This window comes from Typha angustifolia, chromosome 14 (genome assembly GCF_048772165.1).
Source record: "Typha angustifolia cultivar Huaian chromosome 14, ASM4877216v1, whole genome shotgun sequence".
Lineage (NCBI taxonomy): Eukaryota > Viridiplantae > Streptophyta > Magnoliopsida > Poales > Typhaceae > Typha > Typha angustifolia.
Window position 1 is genome coordinate 1730389 of NC_133252.1, and position 22016 is coordinate 1752404.

Consider the following 22016-nt stretch of genomic DNA (forward strand, 5'->3'; position numbering starts at 1 on the left):
AGCATTGCCATAATGCGCTGCCATAGATATCAGCTTAAGTTACCCAGCCCCAGAAAGTACAAGAGACAAATGATAAATAACAATCTCGACCTGCAGGCTATGATGCATTAAAGACAACTGCAACTTGCAGATACAATCAGGAAAACAGATGAGAGCACAAAATATATGTATTCTAACACTTAAAAAGATATAAAGATGGGAAACCTACCACAAGACTAGCGAGATGTCAAATTACATCAACTTTTATAGCGGTTTCACGATCCACTTAAAATATACTGTATTCTCTCAGCTGCTGTTTCCTTCAACACCCTATAAGAGAGCAGAAAAGCTGTAAAAGGATTTAAAGGTTTCAAAGTAAAACCTGACGAGGACGATCACAGCGTTGCCAGTTCACGCGTCCACATAAAACAGGAGTTCCTCTACTTGATATACTGAGACATCCACTTAAAGCCATCACCATAGCCCATCTTGCGAACAATGCTGCACATGAAGACCTCCAAGGGCCGAACATTGGAGTCTGCTAGGTTAACCTTGCCCTTGCCTGTTGTGAAGTTGCTCAGGCCAAGATGATAGCGCAGCTCCTCTTCAGATGCAGCATATGGGATGTCGATCTTATTACCCAGTATGAGAAAAGGGACATTTGCAAGAGACTCATCTGAGAGGAGGGCGTCCAGCTCCTTCTTTGACTCTGCAAACCTCTCCTTATCAAAGGCATCCACAAGATAAACCACCGCATCGACCTGGCAGCATAACAAAGCATCATAACAGGAGGCTTTAAGCAGTTGGGGGAAACATTGTCATATCCAGTTTTCTTATAACCCAGTTTATACACAGCACCCAATAGTTGACTAGGTAAATCTAACGACACTAGAAATGCCAAAAGGGCTCATTAACATAGCATGTTCTTGCAAACATAAGTCAATGTTATATTGCTATGTGATAAGCAGTATAAGAACAACAACTAATTCTCCCGGACAACTAAGACAATTAAAGAAATGCAACTTGGTTTCTTAATTATTCGATACTAAATATTTAGTACTCCTCTACTCCTTTAAGAAATGTTGGGCACAACTCTACCAGTAGAAGTATGTATGAGCTGTCTAAATGTCCTGAAAGCACGAGAGCATTGACTTTATGTAACTGAAGCAGAACTCCCATATACCTGAAGATTACGAGTAGGTAAAGAATGCTATAATGCATCATTAGAGAAAAGAGTTTAGAGAAAGTGAGGATGATCCTCACTTTACGGGGACAAACTTTTCCCCCCAGCGAGACCAACAGCAAATGAGTCATTTTGCAATTGGAGTACTTTCCCTCTTGGCCCATAAAAATTCTGTCTGATTTGTTTCTTTGCATGATTATAAAAATCGAAGAAGGAACACATATTATACAATTTCTTTCAAGATTATCTTTAACAAGTCTTATTTGGCAACACCAAAATGAGAATGCCATTATATAGAAGATCAAAGGCTTGTAGCAGGAGTTGAGATTTTTGATAATATTGTAGAAGACACAAGTTTAATATTTCTAAGAAAAAGATGTAAAAGAAAATGAAGTTGATCAAGATGCTACAAAGAAGGCGATCCATTACTTGAAAGACATTTTGAAGTTCAAATTTGAAGATATGCAACTATATCACTATTTAAAAAGACAGATGAAAGAATTAAAAATTTGACTCAAGAAAATAATAAGCTCAAAGAGCCCACTGATGTGGATTTAAAAATAGTGAATTAAGAGAAGAAAGGATGCTAGAAAAGTTAGTTTATTATTCAAGGGGAAGTAAAGGGTATTAAGTGGTATAACATACTAGTTAAAGTCCATTGGAAGTCCAAAAGTCTATTAAATGTCAAGAGCCATAGGTTGTGTTATAATAGTACTCCTAAAAATCATGGATTGTAAGTCGAAAAGTTACCATAATGCTTAGATAAAGGCAAGTAAACATGCATTTGAATGTAAGTAAGCAAGCTGAGTTTTGTAGTGGTACTTTTTTTGGAGTCCAAATGGAAGCCCTCTAGGAGCTCAGCATGGCTTCTAGAGCTATACATTTCCATATCCCTATCTCCCCTTTTTATATGTTATTCAGTATTATTTTGCTTTTATGCTTCCGTTGCTTCCAAAACCACAAAAATTCAACTTTCTTACCTCTTAAACCTAAATGCATGCTTACATGGCTTTATATAGAGTATAGAAGTTATAGTGACTCTTTGATTACAAAACTATAACCTTTGTTCTAATAAGTTTGTAATACAACCTATGGGTGTAGATTCTCATTTTCTCTTGACATTTAAGACCCTTGGGTTCCTACAACTCATGATTCTTGATCTCTTCCATGATGTTTAGATTTCAAATAGACTTTGACTCCCAATAGGATGCCATATCACTTAATGTCCTTGAATTTCAATAAACAGATATCATTTAATGTCCTTGATTTTCAATAAATAATGGATTATCTATATTTAAACCCCCCCGCCCCAATTCACTATTTTCTTAAAAACTTGCCTCAACACTTCTTAGTAATCTTCTCTTAAAGTTTATTCCCTTTCTTAAGTCAATTCTTTCATCGTTTTCTGATTCTTCTCAAAGACACAGCGAGATACTTGTATATCGTCATGACTGATGCCTTCAATTTGAAATTCAAAATGCTTTTCAGATATTAAATCCACTTCCTTGCAGCATCTTTTCCAGCCTCCAATTTTCTTTTGCCTATTTTGCTCCAAATATCAATTGTCTTTTTCAGTATTACAAAAAATCTCAACACCTGCTCCTGCCCTCAGGTCTCAATGTTTGCTTTTCTATCCACTGACACTCCCGTTTGATGTTGTCAAATGAAACTTTGCTAGCTTTCCTATTTACTTTGACTTTTTAGGCTTTTCTTCAAATAAACTTTGCTAGCTTCTCTCTTCTACCTCCCTCTTTTTGGCCTGTTAGAGAAGCACCTTCTAGTTTTTCAACATCAATTAGCCTTTTTCTAACTCTCCTTTCATCTTGAATAGCATATTAGCTATCAAGTACTCATTTTTAATGAGAAAATGACACCTTTTAATAAAAGTTTCATCCTTTTGACCATAGAAGATACTTCACAACACAACTCCATAAACTTGAAATAGATATAGCTTAATAGCTATCATTCATCAAAAATTTCAACTTGACAGGAACATACCAATTAGTGATAAGTTTGATTCATGCATTTTGAAACAATTGTGCTTGAAAGGGGGAAGGTTTAGTTAGATTTTTGAAAGAATGTTGGCACACAAACAAGCTAAAAAACTGCTACATAAGATGGGACTAGAAAGTAGAAGAAACATAGGAATGTAATTTTAATCCGCAATAAATTATAAGGAGAAGTTCTTAGACATGGTTATGTAATTCCATCATGAGTTAAAGATTACGAAATCATTTGGCTCCACTAAACAAAACCCTTTCACCAAAAGATATATCCAGAGAAAATGGACAAAGTGAAAATGAATTATTAAGTAATATAATATGTTACTATTATCATATATCACACACAGAATGACACAGCAAATAAGAAAAATACATATTATGAAAATGAGAAAAACTGGTTGTTCTGCTTCACAAAGGAAAAACACGAACAAAAAGGAAAACAATGAAAACGTATGCTGAGACATTGAGATGGCTGACAATGTCATATCTGGACTAAGGACATTCATAATAATGTAACTGTGAAGGGTGTATTCAATTCTGTTCACAAAACTCTCCAGCACGAGGATCAATAGAAGTTATATGTCAGAGTATTGGTCAATATATACCCAATAGTGCTACATCAGAGTTAGAAAATCAATAAATTTGATCCCAGAAATCTTTCAACTTTCAATGACCTATCCTAAAATAGGAACAGCAGAGGTTGCAGCTCTCAAGGCTAATATTCCATAATCTGTAAAACTTTCCTCTATCAGAAGCCAAATATCAAATTTCCAAAAATCTTCTTCCAAGAGAATATATAGACCCAACATAGTTCATCCACATTCCTGACAGTTGAATTCCATTTCTATGATCTCATAATTCAAGTATTTCTAATTTTACAAAGGGACATTTAAAAATACAAATCAAGAACAAACATTACGAGAGGAATCAAATAGACCTGATAGCACCAAAATGGATCACAGATATCAAACCTTAGCGTAGTAATCCTTCCAGACACGCCGAGCGATCTGATGCCCTCCAAGATCAAACGCCTTAAACTTGATCTTCCCAATGCTCAGCTCCTCCGACGTCGGATACTGCGTCGGCTGGTGCTGCACCAATCTCTACTCATCGAGACCAAGAAAACGATCAGACAATCAAAAATCACCTCAAATTAACAAAATCGAATGATATAAATCTACAAATCGTGGATCAAGAAACCTCATCCTTAAGCATGTGGAGCAGGGTCGTCTTCCCGGCATTATCTAGCCCTAGGAACAAGATCTTGGCCTCCTTCTGCCACAGCCCCAGCGAGGCGAGCACGCCGTAGAACCAATCTACGAGGAACATCGCCGCCGGCGAGATCGGTTAGCCGGGATCTCCGCAAGAAACGCAACGGATGAGATCGGATCCGGCGAATGGGGGGATCTCCGATCCCGATCTGGTAGCCGGAGATCGAATCAAACCCTAGACTGAAGAAGAGAGCTCGGAGATCACGAAGTGGGAGAGAAGCGGAACCCTAAGAGAGAGAGAGAGAGAGAGAGATTTGAACGGCCACGGATGCGGCGGGGAAGGTGGAGGAATTACGTGTCCATCGTTTGCCTAGTTTTGGGGCAACTTGTAGCGAGGTGAATCTTGGCCGATGCGGCTTTCCTACGGGAGAAGTTGCAGGAATTTACTACAAATTTGATCAAACCCCACTACAATTTACGATCACACCCTCTACATATTATCTATTATATGTGGAGCCTCTAATTTAGCTTTAGGAAATTTTGCGTTTCACACATATCAAACATTTGTATATAATATTTTTAAATTATTATTCACAAATCTATTTTAATTTCTTGAGACTTTATTCTTAATAAGCATCTATATTAATTGGGGGTAAAGGAAGAATACTGCACTGCAATCCGATGGAATAATTATTTCAACTGCATTGAGTTCAAACTCAGCTTTACATGCATCATCAGAAAATGAGAATAAACAGAGTGTCACATGTCCCTCAGAATATAATTAATTATTAGCCAAAGTTTGGCACAAATATGAAACAGGGGAAGTGGTTTTAATATGCTCATTCCACTGGGCGTTTCACAATTAGAACAGGACACTTGGCATTCCTGGCGCAGTAATCACTCACACTCCCAAGAAGAGCCCTGAGAAAATAATCACGAGATATTAAAATTTAGGAAGAACCACAGCAAACTTTCATGATAGATATATCATAGATTTAATTTTCTTATTAACAAATCTTGATACCTCTTAATAAAACCATAACCATGGCTTCCCATGACTAAGATGTCAGCTCCCATCTTTTCTACCATCTCACATATAACATCTCTGGCATCTCCAACAGCAACCTTCACCTCTACTTTGATCTGATCCAATTGCCAGAAATCATTTAATTTGCTACTCGATATTAAACTTCGCTTGTGTAAAACGCACTGCAATAATATTCTTTGCTTACATTGCTAAACTCTTTGCAGATTTTGTGAGCTTTCTCTGTGACAGAATCAGCAAGGTCTCTGCTGTACTTGTCAATGGAAGCAGTCACCTCTTCAGAGAACAAATACCCTGAAATGAAATCAATACCCGGATAAGAAATAGGATAATAAAAACAAAAAAGTAATGCATTTGGGTTTAATGTAGCACTAAATTAACCAGGCTTTTTTAATTTTACCTGTCTCTGGAGGTTGCAAATTAGGTACGAAATCCGTTTCTGTACCAAATAAATGATGTTTCCTCCCATTTTCTGGATAAGATTTGAGTTATTTTAGTCTCGCATTAGCTTAAAAGTTTAATCATTCCACTAGACATTGAGAAACAAACTGCTGCATCATCGAGATGGCAGTTCATTTCTTTTCTCTTCTCTTTTGCAATGCTTTTAACTCCATCAAAATTTTTATCAACATCACTCTGAGTCTACACTAACATTATTATTCCGTTACAAGTTTATTTAAGTTTTTGAGTTAAGTTTGCACAACTTATGGCGAGGATTTGACCCTCCGAGCTCGCTCAATTAGTTTATGAGTAAAGACTGAAGATGAATCATATTGAAATGAGATAGAGAATAACAATTAAGAAACATGTGGCGGGAGGATAAGTGGGTCGTACCAGCTCCGTCCAACGCGGAGTATACGGGAGGCGGAGGCCTCACATAGACTAGGATAAGAGTATCCGAAGCAGCGCCTCCGTTCCCAGTGGAGGAGAGCACGTTCGCAAGGCACCACCGAAGTGCATGGATGCTCTCCTCGCTCTCGTCCACCGCCACCATGATCCTCCTCTCCTCCAAAGCCGCCACGTCAGCCATCTCTCTCTCTCTCTCTCTCTCTCTCTCTGTTTTCTCCAAAGTTCGCGATACACGAGTCGGTTCTCGCTGCTCTGTTTATAGTAGTAAGTCGGCGGTGGCTCGCGGTTTCGAGCTCCGCTGGATTTTTTGGTCACTATTTAGGTCGTGGTTTTGGTGCTTTGGATTGGGATTAGGTGTTTGGAGTAATGTAGCGAACGGTGGGATGCACGAAGTGGAGGGACACGTGGGAGGTATGTGTTGGTAAAAGAAGATGAGTAGGAGTTTCGTCGCAGGCTGGAGGGGAATAGATGGGATCTGAAATGGATAAGGACTGGAATAAAGTTGGGATAAAGCCATGAGCTCATGATGTTTCCAATACCTATGGCGCCCTATGTAGCCTAAAGGGTGGGTTTCCTCGTGTTTGTGTTGGTTTTGGGTTTGAAAATAATTTCAAGTCAAACTTTATCTTAGATTCCTAAGATACAAGATCCAAAGACCAGTATCCACTTTGCAAATTTGACATTCAATATAACCATTAAACCAAGCTTGATATGATCAATTATAATTCAATTAGGCATTATTTGAAATAGGATAACAGAATTAATAACAGATTTAGTTAGCATATTGTTACGCTTGTACAGCTGTCCTGTAACTATTGGTCTCAGCCTGATAGTTAGTTATCAGCCAAACTCTTTATATATAATTTCTTATCTTGTAATAGAGGTAGAGCTGAATACAAAAAGTTTTTTTTTCTCTCTTCTTTAATATGGTATCACAGCACTAGTGTGCTTCCTCTTCCTTCTTCTTTCATTTCTTCAATTTGTTCATTGATCTCTATCAATCTTTCCCTTTGCTCTTGATGGCTTCTGGAAATACCTCTGCATCTGGATCATCATCTTTATATGGATCATTGATGAGCAATTCCGCCATTGATGATGTCTCAAGTCCTTACTATCTTCATCACTCTGATAATCTAGGCCTCATCTTAGTTTCTCAACCTCTCACAGGAAAAAACTATGCTTCTTGGAGCCAAGCGATGATCATCGCATTATCTGTCAAGAATAAGGTGTGCTTTATTGACGGAAGTATACCTTGTCCAGCAGGTACTGATCCTTCTATAAATTCATGGATTAGGAATAACAATATTGTTATATCCTGGATCTTGAATTCTGTTTCTAAGGACATATATGCTAGTGTGATCTTTTCCGATTCAGCTAGAGAAATTTGGATTGATCTCAAAGAAAGATATCTTCAGAAAAACGGCCCTAGAATTTTCCAACTTAGATGTGATCTGATGAATCTCTCTCAAGGACAGATGAGTGTTAGTACGTATTTCACTAAGCTAAAGACTATTTGGGAAAAGCTTAGTAACTATAAACCTGTTTGTACTTGTAATCGCTGTTCTTGTAGGGAATTAAATCCATCGCAGATCATCACCAAATGGAATATGTTATGTCCTTCTTGATGGGATTTAATGACTCTTTTTCCCAAGTCAGAGGCCAGCTTCTTCTTATGGACCCTATTCCACCTATTAACAAGGAGTTTGCTCTTATTTCTCAAGAAGAGCAACAAAGGAATGTTAATGTCCTTACTAATGGTTCTAATGGGCAAAATTCTATGGCATTTGCTGTGAAAAATGAAGTCTCTAAATCTGTTATTTCCATTGGATCCCAAACCAATAAAAATCAGAAAAAGGAAAGACCTCTTTGCACTCACAGTGGATATCAAGGACATACAATTGACAAGTGTTATAAACTTCATGGTTATCCACCTGGATAAAAGTAAGGCAGAAACATAAGTCTCAGATTTCTGCAGCTCATGTTAATCATGTTACTGATTACACATCTAATGGCAAGACTGACAATATGGGTGGTTTTGTTCAAATGCTCAATCCAGTTCAATATCAGCATTTGACGAATATACTATCTAACCACTTGATTACAGCCAAAGCTAATACTGAGACTTTTGCAAGTACTTCTGCTACTTCAGGTACTTGTTTTCTAGTCTCTCTCAATCCTAGTCTTCAATCCCCTAATATTTGGATTGTGGATTCTGGAGCAACTAGTCATATATGCTTCACCAAATTAGCTTTTCTTCACATGCAACCAGTTCAAAATGTCTTCATTACTCTACCGAATCATGATAAGATTCCTGTTTTTTATATGGGCATTGAAACTCAATTCTGTTTTGGTGCCTAAGGATGTTTTTTATGCATCTCAATTCAAATTTAATCTTCTATCTGTCAGTTCCTTACTCAAAGTTACCTCTATTCATGTTAAATTCCTTGGTGGTTCTTGTGTGATTCAGGATCTACACAACCAGAAGATGATTGGCAGGGGTAAAAGGTTTGCAGATCTTTATGTCGTTGAAGCCTTTTCCGATTTCAATAAGTCTGATTTAGTTTTTCATGATTGTAATTCCACCTTTTCTACTGCTAATACTGCTTCTTCTGAACTTTGGCATCAAAGACTAGGCCATTTATCTTTTAAGAAATTGGATTTGTTGAGAGAACAATTACATTTTTCTTCTAATAAGGAAAATTTGCATCATCCTTGTTCTATTTGCCCATTGGCTAAGCAGCGCAGGTTATCCTTTATTTCTCATAACAATTTATCCAAGAAAGCCTTTGATCTCATTCATTGTGATACTTGGGGTCCATATTATGTTAAATCTCATGCTGAACATAGATATTTTTTGACTTTGGTTGATGACTGTACACGTTTTACCTGGATTTTTCTCATGAAAAATAAGTCAGAGGCTTGTTCCATTGTACCAAGATTCTTTAAAATGGTTGAGACTCAATTTGGCAAAACTATCAAACAGTTTAGGAGTGACAATGCTCCTAAATTTCAGTTTACTGAGTTCTTTCAATCCAAAGGTGTTCTTCACCAATTTTCCTACATCGACAGACTTGAGCAAAATTCAGTGGTTGAAAGGAAACACCAGCATTTGCTCAACGTTGCTCGAGCTTTATTTTTCCAATCCAAAGTTCCTATTTAGTTTTGGAGTGAATGCATATTGACTGCTACATTCCTGATCAATCATACTCCTTCTCCTCTCCTACAGCATCAGACGCATACTCCTCCTCTCCTACAGCATCAGACGCCATACTCTCTCTTTTATCAAATTCCTGTGGATTACAACTCTCTCAAAGTGTTTGGCAGTCTTTGTTTTGTCTCAACTTTATCTTCTCACAGGACTAAGTTTTAACCAAGGGCCACTGCTTGTGTCTTTGTTGGATATCCACCAAGTATCAAAGGATATAAACTCTATGACATTACTTCTAAAGTTTTTCTTTATTTCCAGAGATGTTGTATTCCATGAACATTTATTCCCTTTTCATAACATCTCTTCTGCTACAGACCTCTTGATCCATTTCTAGATCTAGTTTTACCTCATATTTTCTCAAACTTACATTCTTCAAATGAATCTCCAAATTCTACTTTACCTAATTCCATTGACCATGCTACTAATACTTCTAGTGATCATGCTATCATTGATCATGATACTACTGATCATACTGATCATGCTACCGCTACTGATTCTAACAACCTGTTCCTGAGCCTTCTCATCATGATAACCCTCCTTCTAGAAAATCTTCCAGAACTATAATACATCCCACTTATCTAAAAGATTTCCACTGTAATCTTTTATCTAAAACAACTCTCCTCCCTTCATCCACACCATACCCTATATCCCAATATATCTCTTGTACAAATTTATCCTCATCTCATAACTCTCTCATTCTTAACATTTCTGCTCATGAGGAACCACAATTTTACCATCAAGCTGTTAAGCATGCTAAATGGAGAGATGCTATGAATGCTAAATTAGCTGCTAGTGAAGCAAACAACACTTAGACTGTCACTGTTTTGCCTAAAGGCAATCATTCCATAGGGTGTAAGTGGGTCTATAAGGTCAAATATCACTCAGATGGGAGTATTGGACGCCATAAAGTAAGATTGATTGCTAAAGGCTACACTCAACAAGAAGGATTGGACTTCATTGAAACCTTTTCTCCCGTCGCTAAGTTGGTAACTGTTAAAGTACTCTTGGCAATTGCTTCAAATAACAATTGGCCATTGATCCATCTTGATGTTAATAATGCTTTTTTACATGGACTTTCCTCTTGGTTATTTGCAATCTCATCCTATTGCTAAAGAGGAGAAACTTGTATGCCGATTACACAAATCAATTTATGGATTAAAGCAGGCATCTCGTCAGTGGTTCTCAAAGTTTTCTCAGTCACTTCTTCATCAATCCAAGTTAGATTATTCATTATTCACTAAAGGATCTAGAACAAATTTCATTGCTCTATTAGTTTATGTTGATGATATAATCATAACAGGTTCTAATCCTCAAGCTATTACTTCTCTCAAAGAGTTTCTTAACACTTTCAAACTTAAAGATTTAGGCAAGCTGAAATATTTCCTTGGTCTTGAAATTGCTCGATCTGCCAAAGGGATTTTTCTCTCTCAAAGACATTATACACTTTAATTGCTTGAAGATACAGGCTTTCTTGCTTCCAAACCAGCTACTTTGCCTATGGATCCTAAACTCAAACTAAGTTCTTTTGCAGGAGATCTACTTGAAGATGCATCATTGTATCGAAGGCTTTTGGGAAAACTACTATATCTCATAATTTCCAAGCCTGATATTACCTTTGCAGTTCACAAACTTAGTCAATTTGTGTCCAAGCCTCGACAGCCACATCTAGCTGTTGTTCATCATCTTCTTCGATATCTAAAAGCTACCCCTGGTCAAGGCTTGTTATTTTTCCCATCCTCCTCATTTCAACTTCGTGCATTCTCTGATGCAGATTGGGGTTCTTGTCTTGATTCTAGAAAGTCAGTCATTGGATTTTGTATCTTCTTAGGAGACTCCTTAGTCTCTTAGAAAGCTAAGAAGCAAACAACTCTTTCTCGCTCTTTTGCAGAAGCCGAATATAGAGCTTTAGCTTCTATAACTAGTGAGCTTATTTGGCTTCATCAACTTCTCCAAGACTTTCAGATTACATCTTCAGCTCCTACTCTCCTCTTTTGTGATAATCAAACTGCCATTCACATTGCTTCCAATTCTATTTTCTATGAGCGAACTAAACACATCGAGATTGATTGTCACTTTGCTCGAGACAAACTTTCTGAAGAATTTTTGAAGCTTCTGCTTATCAGAACAACTCATCAACTTGCTGATGTGTTTACAAAAGCTCTGCCAGCTTCTCTTCTTTTCCCATTACTACACAAGATGGTTATCTATGATATTCATGCTTCTGAGCCCATCTTGAGGGGGAGTAACAGAATCAATTAGCATATTGTTACGCTTGTACAGCTGTCATGTAACTATTGGTCTCAGTCTGATAGTTAGTTATCAACCAAACACTTTATATATAGTTTCTTATCTTGTAATAGAGGTAGAACTGAATAAAAAAGTTTTTTCTCTCTTGTTCAATATAGGACTTAATTATGATTATAATTACTAAGCGGCCAATGAGTTTGAGCTTGGTATAACTTGAAATGAGGCACTACTGGTAGCAAAACGAGTGAAGTTTGACTATATCATAATGTGAAATATAATAATAAAGTGTTGCTTTATTAGCCCAATGTCTCGTTTAGTTAGTGCATAAGTCTTAAATATGAATAAAAAATTATGCATACTTTGGAATATTAGGAATATTTTGGTGTCTTCCTAGTCGATGGTTGATGGGTCATACTCATAGGAGTAGGCCTTTTGTGCCATTTTGGGCTTATTGGATTTTGTTTGCCTCCACGTTTGCTGCTCTTTTTATTTTTCTTAGCCTTTGCAGGTTGTCTATATCCATGGGGATTATTGGTTTTTGCATCAACGATCTGATCTTTGTTGCATTTATCTCTCGGTCAAAATTTGCAATGCCCGAATAGTGGTGCTAGATTCCAGCCCCTTTGCACCTAAGGTGCAATTTATGTCTTTTATAGTATCCTCTATATATCTTACATATTTTCAAGTTATGAGGTTTGTTCATGAACCGTTGAGTATCAACCCTATATCAATTTTATTAATAAAGTTTTTTTTGTCAACGGTTCTTTTAACAAAATCAAGTGAGACCCTTTTGAACCTATATCTCACCCTAGCCTACTCCACTAAAATCAAAAGGTAGTTAATTAAGTATTTTAAAAATTATTTTTAGTATTCTAACAAAATATTTCTTGATTGATACCCAAATATGGTTAGATTGAGTTAATCCAAGATGTCATATCAAAATTATAGCGAAAATGAAAGATCAGTTATAAAATACTCAAAAATATGACGTAAATTGGAAAAGATGATAATATAGGTTTTATTTGAAAATTTTCAACGAAGACCTAAGCTATTTACGCACCGCCGAACAACCCCGAACCCAAGACCTAAGCTTAGCTTTAGGGAGTTTGGGTCCGGGTCGGAACGGCCTGAAATCAAATCTCAGTATAAAATCGGCTCAGGTAGATTGGGTCTCTCACGTGATCGATCCAACGGTCAACTTTTAGCAGGCTTAGACTTCTCGTTACAGGCTAGCACCACGAAAGCAACCTTTCAAATATTAGGTGAATCCTATCATCTGCTATTCCAAGACATCATCAACTGGATTTAGTCATGCGAACGATAAATAACCAAACAGTCTCCCCCTAATCCCTATAAAAGAGAAAGGAAAAGAACAACTTTGAGCAAAATAATATATGTTTGTCGGCAACTGTGTCAAATTAATGTGAGTTTACACTGGCATGCAAATGAATGGGTTACTGATTAATATATTACAGTTCTTATGTACCGAGCTAGTAATTTGATATTTAAGTCGATTATTGTTTTGCTTGGGACCGACTGGAAGGTTTTAATATATTATAATGCCCACAGTAGCTAGTCTTTTATATATATTAGCAGCTTGCTCGAGTCGTGAACTCAGTGCCACAGACACCATGGACATAGCTATTCTAAGAGAAATGCTCCTCTATGTCATCCTCTACTTCCTCCTCCACCACCTCATGCGCCGTCTCCTCCCTTCCAAGAGCCGTCCTCTGCCACCCGGCCCACGTGGCTTTCCGGTCATAGGCGCGATACCGCTGCTCGGCCGCGCGCCGCACGTCGCCTTGTCGCGCATGGCCAAGCAGTACGGCCCAGTCATGTATCTAAAACTGGGACAAAAAAGAGTAGTAGTAGCTTCCACCCCGGCCGCCGCCCGGACTTTCCTTAAAACTCTAGACCTCAACTTCTCCAACCGCCCGGTCGGCATTGCCCCGACCCTCCTCGCCTACGGCGCGCAGGACCTAGTCTTCGTCGACTACGGTCCGCGGTGGAGCCTCCTGCGTAAAACCTGCAGCTTAGGGATGCTCGGTCCGAAGGCGCTCGAGGGCTGGATCGGCGTTCGGCGGGCTGAGTTGGGATTCATGTTGCAGTCTCTGTTAAAGTTGAGCAGAGCAAGCAACGAGGTGGAGCTTAGGGAGATGTTGTTCTGTGCAATGGCCAACATGGTAGGGCAAGTTATACTAAAGCGACGGGTGTTCGAGGCGCGGGGGTCGGAGTCGAGCGAGTTTAAGAAGATGGTAGTGGAGCTGATGACGTTAGCCGGGCTCGTCAACGTCGGAGACTACTTGCCGGCTGTGGCGTGGATGGATCTACAGGGGCTGGGGAAGAGGATGCGGGGTTTGCATAAGAGGTTTGATGAGCTGCTGAGTAGGATGTTCGAGGAGCACAAGGCGTCGGTCGGGGAACGACGGGAGGAAGGGACGGATCTCTTGGATATGATCATGGCTGCGCAGGAAGGTGACGGTGAGGAGAAGCTCTCTGATGATAATATTAAGGCTCTTTTACTGGTTAGTAGTAACTAATTTGGACTTACTAAATAAGGAAGTGATGATGATGATGATGATATATATATATATATATATATATATATATATATATATATATATATATATATATATATATATATACATGTCTATCAAATTAGTTGGTCCCATCTCTAGATTTTGTTTGTTTGTTTGTTTGCAGAACTTATTTTCAGCAGGAACAGACACATCATCCAGCACAATAGAATGGGCCATTGCGGAGCTTCTTCTGAACCCAACCATCCTCAAACGTGCTCAATCCGAGATGGACCAAGTCATCGGACGGAGCCGCCGGCTGGAAGAATCCGACATACCAAACCTCCCCTACCTGAAAGCCATATGCAAAGAAGCATTCCGGAAGCACCCTTCTACTCCTCTCAACCTCCCAAGAATCTGCACCAAAGCTTGTGAGGCCAATGGCTACAGCATACCCAAGGACACCATTCTCCTCGTCAACGTATGGGCTATTGGCAGGGACCCAGACGTGTGGAAGGACCCACATGAGTTCAATCCTGATAGGTTCATGACGCCCGAGGGCACAAAGATAGACCCAAAGGGGAACCACTTTGAGCTGATCCCATTTGGGGCTGGGAGAAGGATGTGTGCAGGGGCACGTATGGGTGTTGTTCTTGTGGAGTATATCTTGGGAACTTTGATTCATTCCTTCCACTGGGAGATGCCAAAAGGGGTGGAGCCCAACATGGATGAGGATTTTGGGCTTGCCCTTCAGAAGTCTGTGCCAGTCTCGGCCATGGTTAGCCCGAGGTTGGAACCTAATGCCTATGTTTGAAGTTACCTTATTAATTGCACCATCGTATTATGTACCTTTTAAGTTATTTATCATGTTAACAATTAAGGAAAAGTTGTTTGACTCCTGGCTACAGGAGTTAATGTAAGTTGTTCTCTTTTCAATAAAGAATAAAGGAGTACAATTTAGATGTTGTCTCCCTTGCAAGTAACATGCAACCAAAGACATTTTTTTTGAAAGAAAACAAAGAGATCACGTGTGGAAAAACACAGTCAAACAAACAAGCAAATAATAAGTTCAGCATAGTACAATAGTTATATTATAAAAATAATTAGATAAAAAATACTGTCAATATATAGTACTGAGGTAGAGGATTCTAAATATTGGGTGTGATTTATAAAATTTTTATAAAGAATAATAGAATACAATTAGGGCTATCAAAATAATCGAGCCTCGAGCTCGGCTCAAAAATAGGTTAAGTTGAGTTTGATCATTAAAGCTAGGCTCAAAATTAAATTCGAGACAAGCTTGATCCCAAGCTGGCTCGATAAGACTTGAATATATATATATATATATACGAATTATCAGATCAAAACTCTTTTATCCAATCAGAATTTTAGCTATTATTTTCTGACATAATTATCTTTATTATTTATAATTTATATTTTGATTGTCTGTAATTTTCTAACTCATTTATCTTTATTACTTATAATTTATATTTTGATAATATTTATATCTTTATAATTGAATTAGGTTTTATTTCAAGCTTAATTCAAGTCTAAAATTAATTCAAACTTGCTTAGGCTCGAAAATGATTTGAAATTGGAAAGGCTTGGAATTACTAATTGAGTAACTCGTTTAAGCTTGAAATTGACTCGAATTAAAATTATTTTAATTTAAAATTAATCACAAAGACATGCTCGAAATTAATTTCAATCCAAACTTATTTAGAGCCCGGCTCAATCAAACTCGACTAGTTTACACCACTAAGTATAATTTAGAAGTTGTCTCATTTACAAGTAACATGCAACCAAAGAGATTTAAAATTAAAAAAAAAAAAAACAAAGAGATCACGTGTGGAAAACACAGTCAAACAAACAAGAAAACTAAGTAAGTTCAGCACAGTCAATATATATATAGCACTCAGACAGAGGATTCACAAATATTAAAAACAAAAGGACAATTGCCAGCTTTGCCCAATGCAGTACGATCACTCAAAGCTGTTACCTTTGAAGTACTTTGAATATGTTTTCTTTAATTGTTCAAAGTTGTATAAATTAATGTAACATTAATTCGGTATTAGCTGTCAAAACTTTTCAATAAAATATTTATATTCTTATTAGTTTTTTAATAAGAAAAAAAAAACCATCTAGTGTAGTACGGCGGAGTCAAAAATCTTTGGTTAATTGATTGAGCCAGAATTTAAAGTTCCAAAATTTAAGTTCGTATCCGGCAATCCTTTTTTCATCTTCAGAGTAATGGGCCTGTTGCGCCCACCTATATATATATATATATATATATATAAATAATTTGAAAGATGTAAATACTAATGTGATATGTAAATAACTTATGTTTATGATTTGGCGAGTTGCATGGAATTTGGTTTGAATTTTTAGTATTTGACGAGTTTGCCTGATTCTTTAGGTTGAGTTTAATATAAGCTAAGTTTTTCACCGAGTCGAATCGATTTCTATCGAGTCAAATCAACTCAATGGCCGAAAGGGATGGAGCTCTAACAGAGACGACGAGTTTGACCCAAATGGCGTTCAATAAATAAGGACGAATCACAGCCACAGAGTGTGATCCAGATTCTAGGATACCAAATTGTGGATAGACTCGCACATTTTAGTCCCACATCGGCCAGTGATATTTACGCCCAAGAGTGAGGTTCTATTTAAGATGGGTAGGTCTCCACTTAGAGAGTCACGCAGCTGCGTGGTGAGCACAAAGCGAACTATTCTTTCGCCTTTTACTAAAGAATACCGTGTGCTCGCCACTCAAAGCAGCATACGCCTATTTTTGGAGGGATCCCATTCGATAGAGTGGGGCCCAACAAATTTTAAAATTTAAAGATTATATCTATTTGCTGGTTCCTTATCTTTGGGTTTTGTAGGCCTCTCGTAGCATGGGAGAACGCATCACATTTATACTCCTAGTAAGTTATTAATTTAGCTAGTAAACTAAAAATTAGGAAGTTAAAAAGAGAGGTAACTCTCAAGAACCCTCATCGACTGCTGTCAGAACTAAGTGGAAGATAAACTTGTCTTCGCAAGGGTGTTGAGTATTTTCAATTACTTGAGGAAACGACCACTGAGGTTGATGAACTTCCAGAAAATGTCAAAAGAATGCATCAAAATTTTCATTAAAAACAACAAAGTATCACTGCCCTCAAGCTTGTTTTCTTCCAAGCACAGGAAAGAAAAACTATTGTGGATAACAAATTTATGGCAATAAAGTTAGAACTCCAGAACTTTTGCTTAAAAGCTCAGTACTTGTGGTGGACATCTGGAGCAAAAGAAAGAAGAATTAAGACATCTCCAGACCTGTAAGGATGAACTCTCTACTGCATGCTCAAAGGCTCGCCAATCTGAATCTGAGTTGAGAAAAGAAGTTGATAATCTTAAACTGAAACTCCATAATGCAGAAGCTAGGAAGAAGGAGACTGAGAGAGTTTTATTTGCATCTGATAATTTGGAGGAGCGACCTAAGGTGCCCTCGCCCTCACCATTCGGCAAGACCCAAGCGCGAGATCCGGCAAGAGGTCCGATGCAATAGCTGTCGTCACTGTGCTGAAGACGCGTCACCGACTCAACCATAGCCTGCCGTCGCAGCCCCAATTGGGCCATCCCCCGGCCCCACCCCTCCACGCTGCCTGATTTGGGCGAGCGGGTTGGGGTTCTGGGTGAAGTCTAGGCTGATGGTGGGGTACAGGCCCGAGGCCGACAAGGTGGCGATGGTCGACGCGTACTGCAAGGGGTTGAGAAAGCCCGTAGCCGCGGGATTCACCAGTGAATTCCTGCAGGGGCTTGTGGTGGTGGCCGCGGCGGACGTGGTGTTGGCCATGGCGATGGCCGCCGGCTTCCGGGGGAGAAGTCGATGGTGAGCGGGGAAGGAGATGATTAAAGATGATAATAAGGAAAATTAAAGGGAATTAAGTTATTTTGGAATTAATTATGTCTGACATAACTTTGTAACTTGAAAAACTTTAGAAGGCCTCCATAAAAATTAGATATAATTCGAGGGTGTCTACGTAATTAACCTAAGAACATGCCTTTCTGAAATGTTGAGTCATGAGCTTCAATCCTACCCTTTTGGTGGTAGGAACAAGATGGGCTTTTAATGCCTAGACCATTTGTTCTCTGAGCTCTCACTCATAGATAGTGAGTGATAAAGTGGCATGAGACAGAGCAGGGTGAGTTCCATCAAACTCTCTCATCCGAAGATCTATACAGATAACGGAACAGTCAAATTCAGATGAGTAAGACATAATGCCTGGGTAAATCAGAGCAGATTAAGTAAAAACTCGCACTATTTCTGAAAACAAAGGCTGAAAAGAGCAAAATATGACATTATTCACAGGCTAAATAGAATATCATACAACATAAGAAGATCAATAACATCATAATTTTCCCGAAATTACAATTAGGGGAGGCAACAAACTTACTAAGAGGGGTGAAGGGCAGATAAGAGTAAACATCCCGCCTATCAGAAAAGCCGGCTTCCAGTCTGATTAGGAACTGTTCTCTTCACCCTCTTTTTCATTCTCTCAGCCCAACCATGGAATACATTTGAAACATCAAATTTTCCTGAAAAATTCATCTTCTGGGCCAATTCGTACAGCACATCAGGCTTCCCTGACCTGGAGAAATCTGCGGCAAACTTATTATAGTCCATTTGTGGAGCTTTCATTCCTTTGCTTATCATCTCCTCTATGTATTTATATGCCTCCTCCGGTCTTCCATGCCGTATATGCCCGCCAATGAACACAGTATAAGAATTGACGTCCGGGCAAATTCCCTTCTTAGCCATCTCCTCCCAAACGGCACATCCCATTTCATAATTCTTCCCGTGGAAGTAAGACTTCATCATCATATTGTAAGTGTGAATAGTGGGCTCGAATCCATTCTTGATCATTCTCTTGTAAATCTTTGCGGCATCATCTGGCATGTTCCGATTGGTCATAAGCTTGATCAGAGCATTGTATGTTCTGCCATCTGGTGGGCACCCTTTATCGGTCATCTCCCTCAACAAGCCGGAAACTTTATCCATTTGTCGAGCATTTCCGTACCCCACGATCAAGCAAGTGTATGTTGCAGCATCCGGCGCACACCCGGCTTGCACCATTTCCTCGAAACACTTGACTGCTAAGTCCATCTTCCCAGCCTTGCAGAGGTCCTGAATCAATATAGTGTAGGTCCAAACATTCGGCTCTGGGCCTTTAGCCTTCATGAGCTCAAAGAGCTTGATCGCCTCGGGCCTCCGGTGCCCTCGAATCAGTCCTTCGAGCATCGTGTTGTGGGAGACGACATCTGGCTTAAATCCCTCATCCAGCATCTCATTCCACACCCTTCCGGCCTCCACCAGATTCTTGAGCTTACACCACCCTAGGAGCAGCACCGTATAGGTGCGCAAATCTGGCGAATACTGATCCCTCATTTTGTCAAACAGCTTCTGGGCTTCCTTCCCGAGCTTCGCCTTCGCCAAAGCTTCGATCAAGCAATTAAAAGTCTCCAATCCGGCGTCAAAATTGTGCCTTTTCATCATCTGAAAGACCCCCATGGATTTCTTCATCTCCCGAGCAGAGGCAAACGCTTTGATGGCAATCTTGAAGGCATCCGTCGATAAAAATCCCTCCTTTCCCATTTCCTCCAGCAATGCCACCATGGTTTCGAACTGCCGCGTCTTTCCGAGAACCCCAAGCATCTTGTTGTAAGTGTAAGAATCATGGGAAAAATCCGATCCCTTCCCGGCCCAGCGGAAGAACCGGTAAGCCGGCTTGTGAGCATGGCGGAATCGCTCGAGCACGTCGATTACCAGCGAGTGGCTGAGCTCGACGTTGGACTCGTCGAGCACCGCCTCCATGTTGCGATCTGAGGCGAAGAGCTCCTCGATTACCTTGCAGACCCGATCCACCTCCTTTGCATCGGATCCCGCAGCCGATGGCGTTGATTCCTCTTCTTGTTCGGCCGCATCGGTGTCCGATTCAGAACCGGAGGTGGAGAAGGATTTAGGTTTCAGGAGTGACATTTGTTCTTGTAGAAGAGGTGGCCGAGAGAGGCCCCGAAGGGCCCATGGCAGAAGATACGGAACTTGACGGCGAGGACGATGAAGGAGACGATGAGAACCAAGATGAGGAGGACCATACAAGGGCAGAGGAGGACCACGCAACTGCTGTTCATCTCTGCTTCCGGATCGGGACCCGGCTTCTCGTGGCCGTCGGATTGGATCCGGAGCGCTCGGGTCGAGTGGTGATGTGGCGACTGCGCCATTGAGGTGGAAGGTGGTGGAGATGCGTAGGTGGAGGAGGGATTCGGGTTTCCTTAGGAGGAGAGCCATGAGATCGCCATTAATGGAGGTGGAGATAGAGATAAGGGTTAGGGTTTATGGAAGAAGAGAGCGCCGTCATGGCAACTGAGCCTATTCGGGTCGGATACGGGTCGGATCCGGGTCCGATAGGGTGATGATATACGGATATCCGAGTAAAACGTACTTAAATACATTTCCCTTCTACTTCGGCATAAAATCACCTTGACTGCTTTACCTCGTCATTTACATTTTATATAACGTTGCCACCTTTTACTTATTACTTATAACTAATATAAAACTAATGACATGCTTAATGGAGCGATCCAACGATACTATGAACTATCAAAAATATTTTACTTAATCCTTTTAATTAGGAGGCCATTATGCATTAAAAATAAAAATTTAAAAAGTCATTATCAGGGATGAAAAGAAAATCATCACTTTTGTTAAGATATAATAAAAAAATAAATAATAAGACATTGTTTGGTTTGAATCTAAACCCTCTAACTTTATTAACTGGCTTCATTTCTTAGTCATAATTTAAAATTTTAAATAACTAATTAAGAAAAAAATGTTAGATTGTGAAATAAATTAAGAGTGTAATTGTTATTTTAATGTGATATAAATTAGTAAAAAAATATATTTGTTTGGAAGAGAAATAGGTGTATAAGAAATCAATAGATGAAAATGTTTATTAACTTTAATAATATTAAAAAATTAATTAGTTAAAATTAAAAAAATTATATATTTTTATAATAAAAAGACTTTTATTGCATGCTTATGCGCTTGTAAGTCAGCAAAGGCTATTGTCAGTTATTATTATTGCTAAATTATATAAATAAATAAATAAATAAATAAATAAATATATATATATATAATAGAACATATGCAAATAAAATTCTTTGGATGCGGGTACATGCAAAAAAAAAGCTCATTAAATAGTTGCCCACTTCATTTCTGGGAACATTTTTTTAAAAATTATTTAACTATATCGCTCATTAGTTTAAAATTTAATTAAAATCAAATTTAATAACATAGAGAATTAGTGTATAATCATATTTATCACATTTAAATTTAAAAAATGAGAAATTAAAAAAAAATAACATGGCGTGTAAACCTCCACAAGTTAATATAATTTTAAATTATCCAATACAAGGATGAATGCCATTGTATTCACATATTATGATGTTGAAATTTGTTATGAAAAATCGATACCGAATTATTTAATTACGATTCTAATTCTTGGAAAGGTATTGAATTATTTGCCTTTAAAAATATATATATTATCAACAATTATATAGTATTCTTAGTTTGATTGAGATTAATGAATGCCATTATTTATCTAGATTTGGCTCCTAACAGAGATCTTATACGCTGATGAAACTATTGAGCTCCTATGAGAGCTATTATTCTATAACCAATCTCTTTAGGTCGTTCCACTTATTATTCTATTGTTATTGTCTTAACCAAAGAATTG

The 22016-nt window shown here is 38.6% G+C and overlaps 4 protein-coding genes and 1 non-coding gene across 6 annotated transcripts; 2 read left to right on the plus strand and 3 right to left on the minus strand.

The window, feature by feature from the left end:
• Window positions 1–73: 73 nt before the first annotated feature.
• On the minus strand, window positions 74–4762 carry LOC140776460 (small COPII coat GTPase SAR1A-like). Its single transcript, XM_073120176.1, has 3 exons — window positions 4366–4762; window positions 4137–4268; window positions 74–740 (listed from the first exon to the last, which is right to left on the minus strand). Exons 1-3 carry the CDS (start codon window positions 4492–4494, stop codon window positions 420–422), a joined length of 582 nt encoding a protein of 193 aa, XP_072976277.1. The 5' UTR covers window positions 4495–4762; the 3' UTR covers window positions 74–419.
• A 281-nt stretch (window positions 4763–5043) lies between these two features.
• LOC140776771 (universal stress protein PHOS32) lies at window positions 5044–6564 on the minus strand. Of its 2 annotated transcripts, XM_073120620.1 has the most exons (5): window positions 6256–6564; window positions 5822–5893; window positions 5609–5715; window positions 5401–5519; window positions 5044–5297 (listed from the first exon to the last, which is right to left on the minus strand). In XM_073120620.1, exons 1-5 carry the CDS (start codon window positions 6449–6451, stop codon window positions 5216–5218), a joined length of 576 nt encoding a protein of 191 aa, XP_072976721.1. In that variant the 5' UTR covers window positions 6452–6564; the 3' UTR covers window positions 5044–5215. The 2 variants fall into 2 exon arrangements, with proteins under 2 accessions (XP_072976721.1, XP_072976722.1); XM_073120621.1 differs by lacking the exon at window positions 5822–5893 and having other exon boundaries at window positions 6256–6560.
• A 6587-nt stretch (window positions 6565–13151) lies between these two features.
• Window positions 13152–15214, plus strand: LOC140776770 (flavonoid 3',5'-hydroxylase 1-like). The gene is made up of 2 exons (XM_073120619.1): window positions 13152–14250; window positions 14429–15214. Exons 1-2 carry the CDS (start codon window positions 13285–13287, stop codon window positions 15053–15055), a joined length of 1593 nt encoding a protein of 530 aa, XP_072976720.1. The 5' UTR covers window positions 13152–13284; the 3' UTR covers window positions 15056–15214.
• A 1728-nt stretch (window positions 15215–16942) lies between these two features.
• Window positions 16943–17061, plus strand: LOC140776861 (U5 spliceosomal RNA). The gene has a single exon (XR_012106960.1). It is a non-coding gene; the product is annotated as a U5 spliceosomal RNA (small nuclear RNA).
• Window positions 17062–17366: 305 nt separating this feature from the next.
• On the minus strand, window positions 17367–20608 carry LOC140776322 (uncharacterized). The gene is made up of 2 exons (XM_073119985.1): window positions 18678–20608; window positions 17367–18457 (listed from the first exon to the last, which is right to left on the minus strand). The coding sequence occupies exon 1, from the start codon at window positions 20567–20569 to the stop codon at window positions 18719–18721; it is 1851 nt and encodes a 616-aa protein (XP_072976086.1). The 5' UTR covers window positions 20570–20608; the 3' UTR covers window positions 17367–18457; window positions 18678–18718.
• Window positions 20609–22016: the final 1408 nt, after the last annotated feature.

Bases quoted from the DNA above. Each gene is read 5' to 3' on its own strand.
- LOC140776460 (XM_073120176.1), bottom strand. From the start codon at position 4,494: ATGTTCCTCGTAGATTGGTTCTACGGCGTGCTCGCCTCGCTGGGGCTG. The intron at 4,269-4,365 runs GTTTCTTGATCC...CTCGATGAGTAG, and splicing joins TCCACATGCTTAAGGATGAG to AGATTGGTGCAGCACCAGCC. The intron at 741-4,136 runs GTTTGATATCTG...TTATGCTGCCAG, and splicing joins GGAAGGATTACTACGCTAAG to GTCGATGCGGTGGTTTATCT.
- LOC140776771 (XM_073120620.1), bottom strand. From the start codon at position 6,451: ATGGCTGACGTGGCGGCTTTGGAGGAGAGGAGGATCATGGTGGCGGTG. The intron at 5,716-5,821 runs GTAAAATTAAAA...ATTTCATTTCAG, and splicing joins TTTGCAACCTCCAGAGACAG to GGTATTTGTTCTCTGAAGAG. The intron at 5,298-5,400 runs GTATCAAGATTT...TTATTTTCTCAG, and splicing joins GGTTATGGTTTTATTAAGAG to GGCTCTTCTTGGGAGTGTGA.
- LOC140776770 (XM_073120619.1), top strand. From the start codon at position 13,285: ATGCCCACAGTAGCTAGTCTTTTATATATATTAGCAGCTTGCTCGAGT. The intron at 14,251-14,428 runs GTTAGTAGTAAC...GTTTGTTTGCAG, and splicing joins ATATTAAGGCTCTTTTACTG to AACTTATTTTCAGCAGGAAC.
- LOC140776322 (XM_073119985.1), bottom strand. From the start codon at position 20,569: ATGGCTCTCCTCCTAAGGAAACCCGAATCCCTCCTCCACCTACGCATC.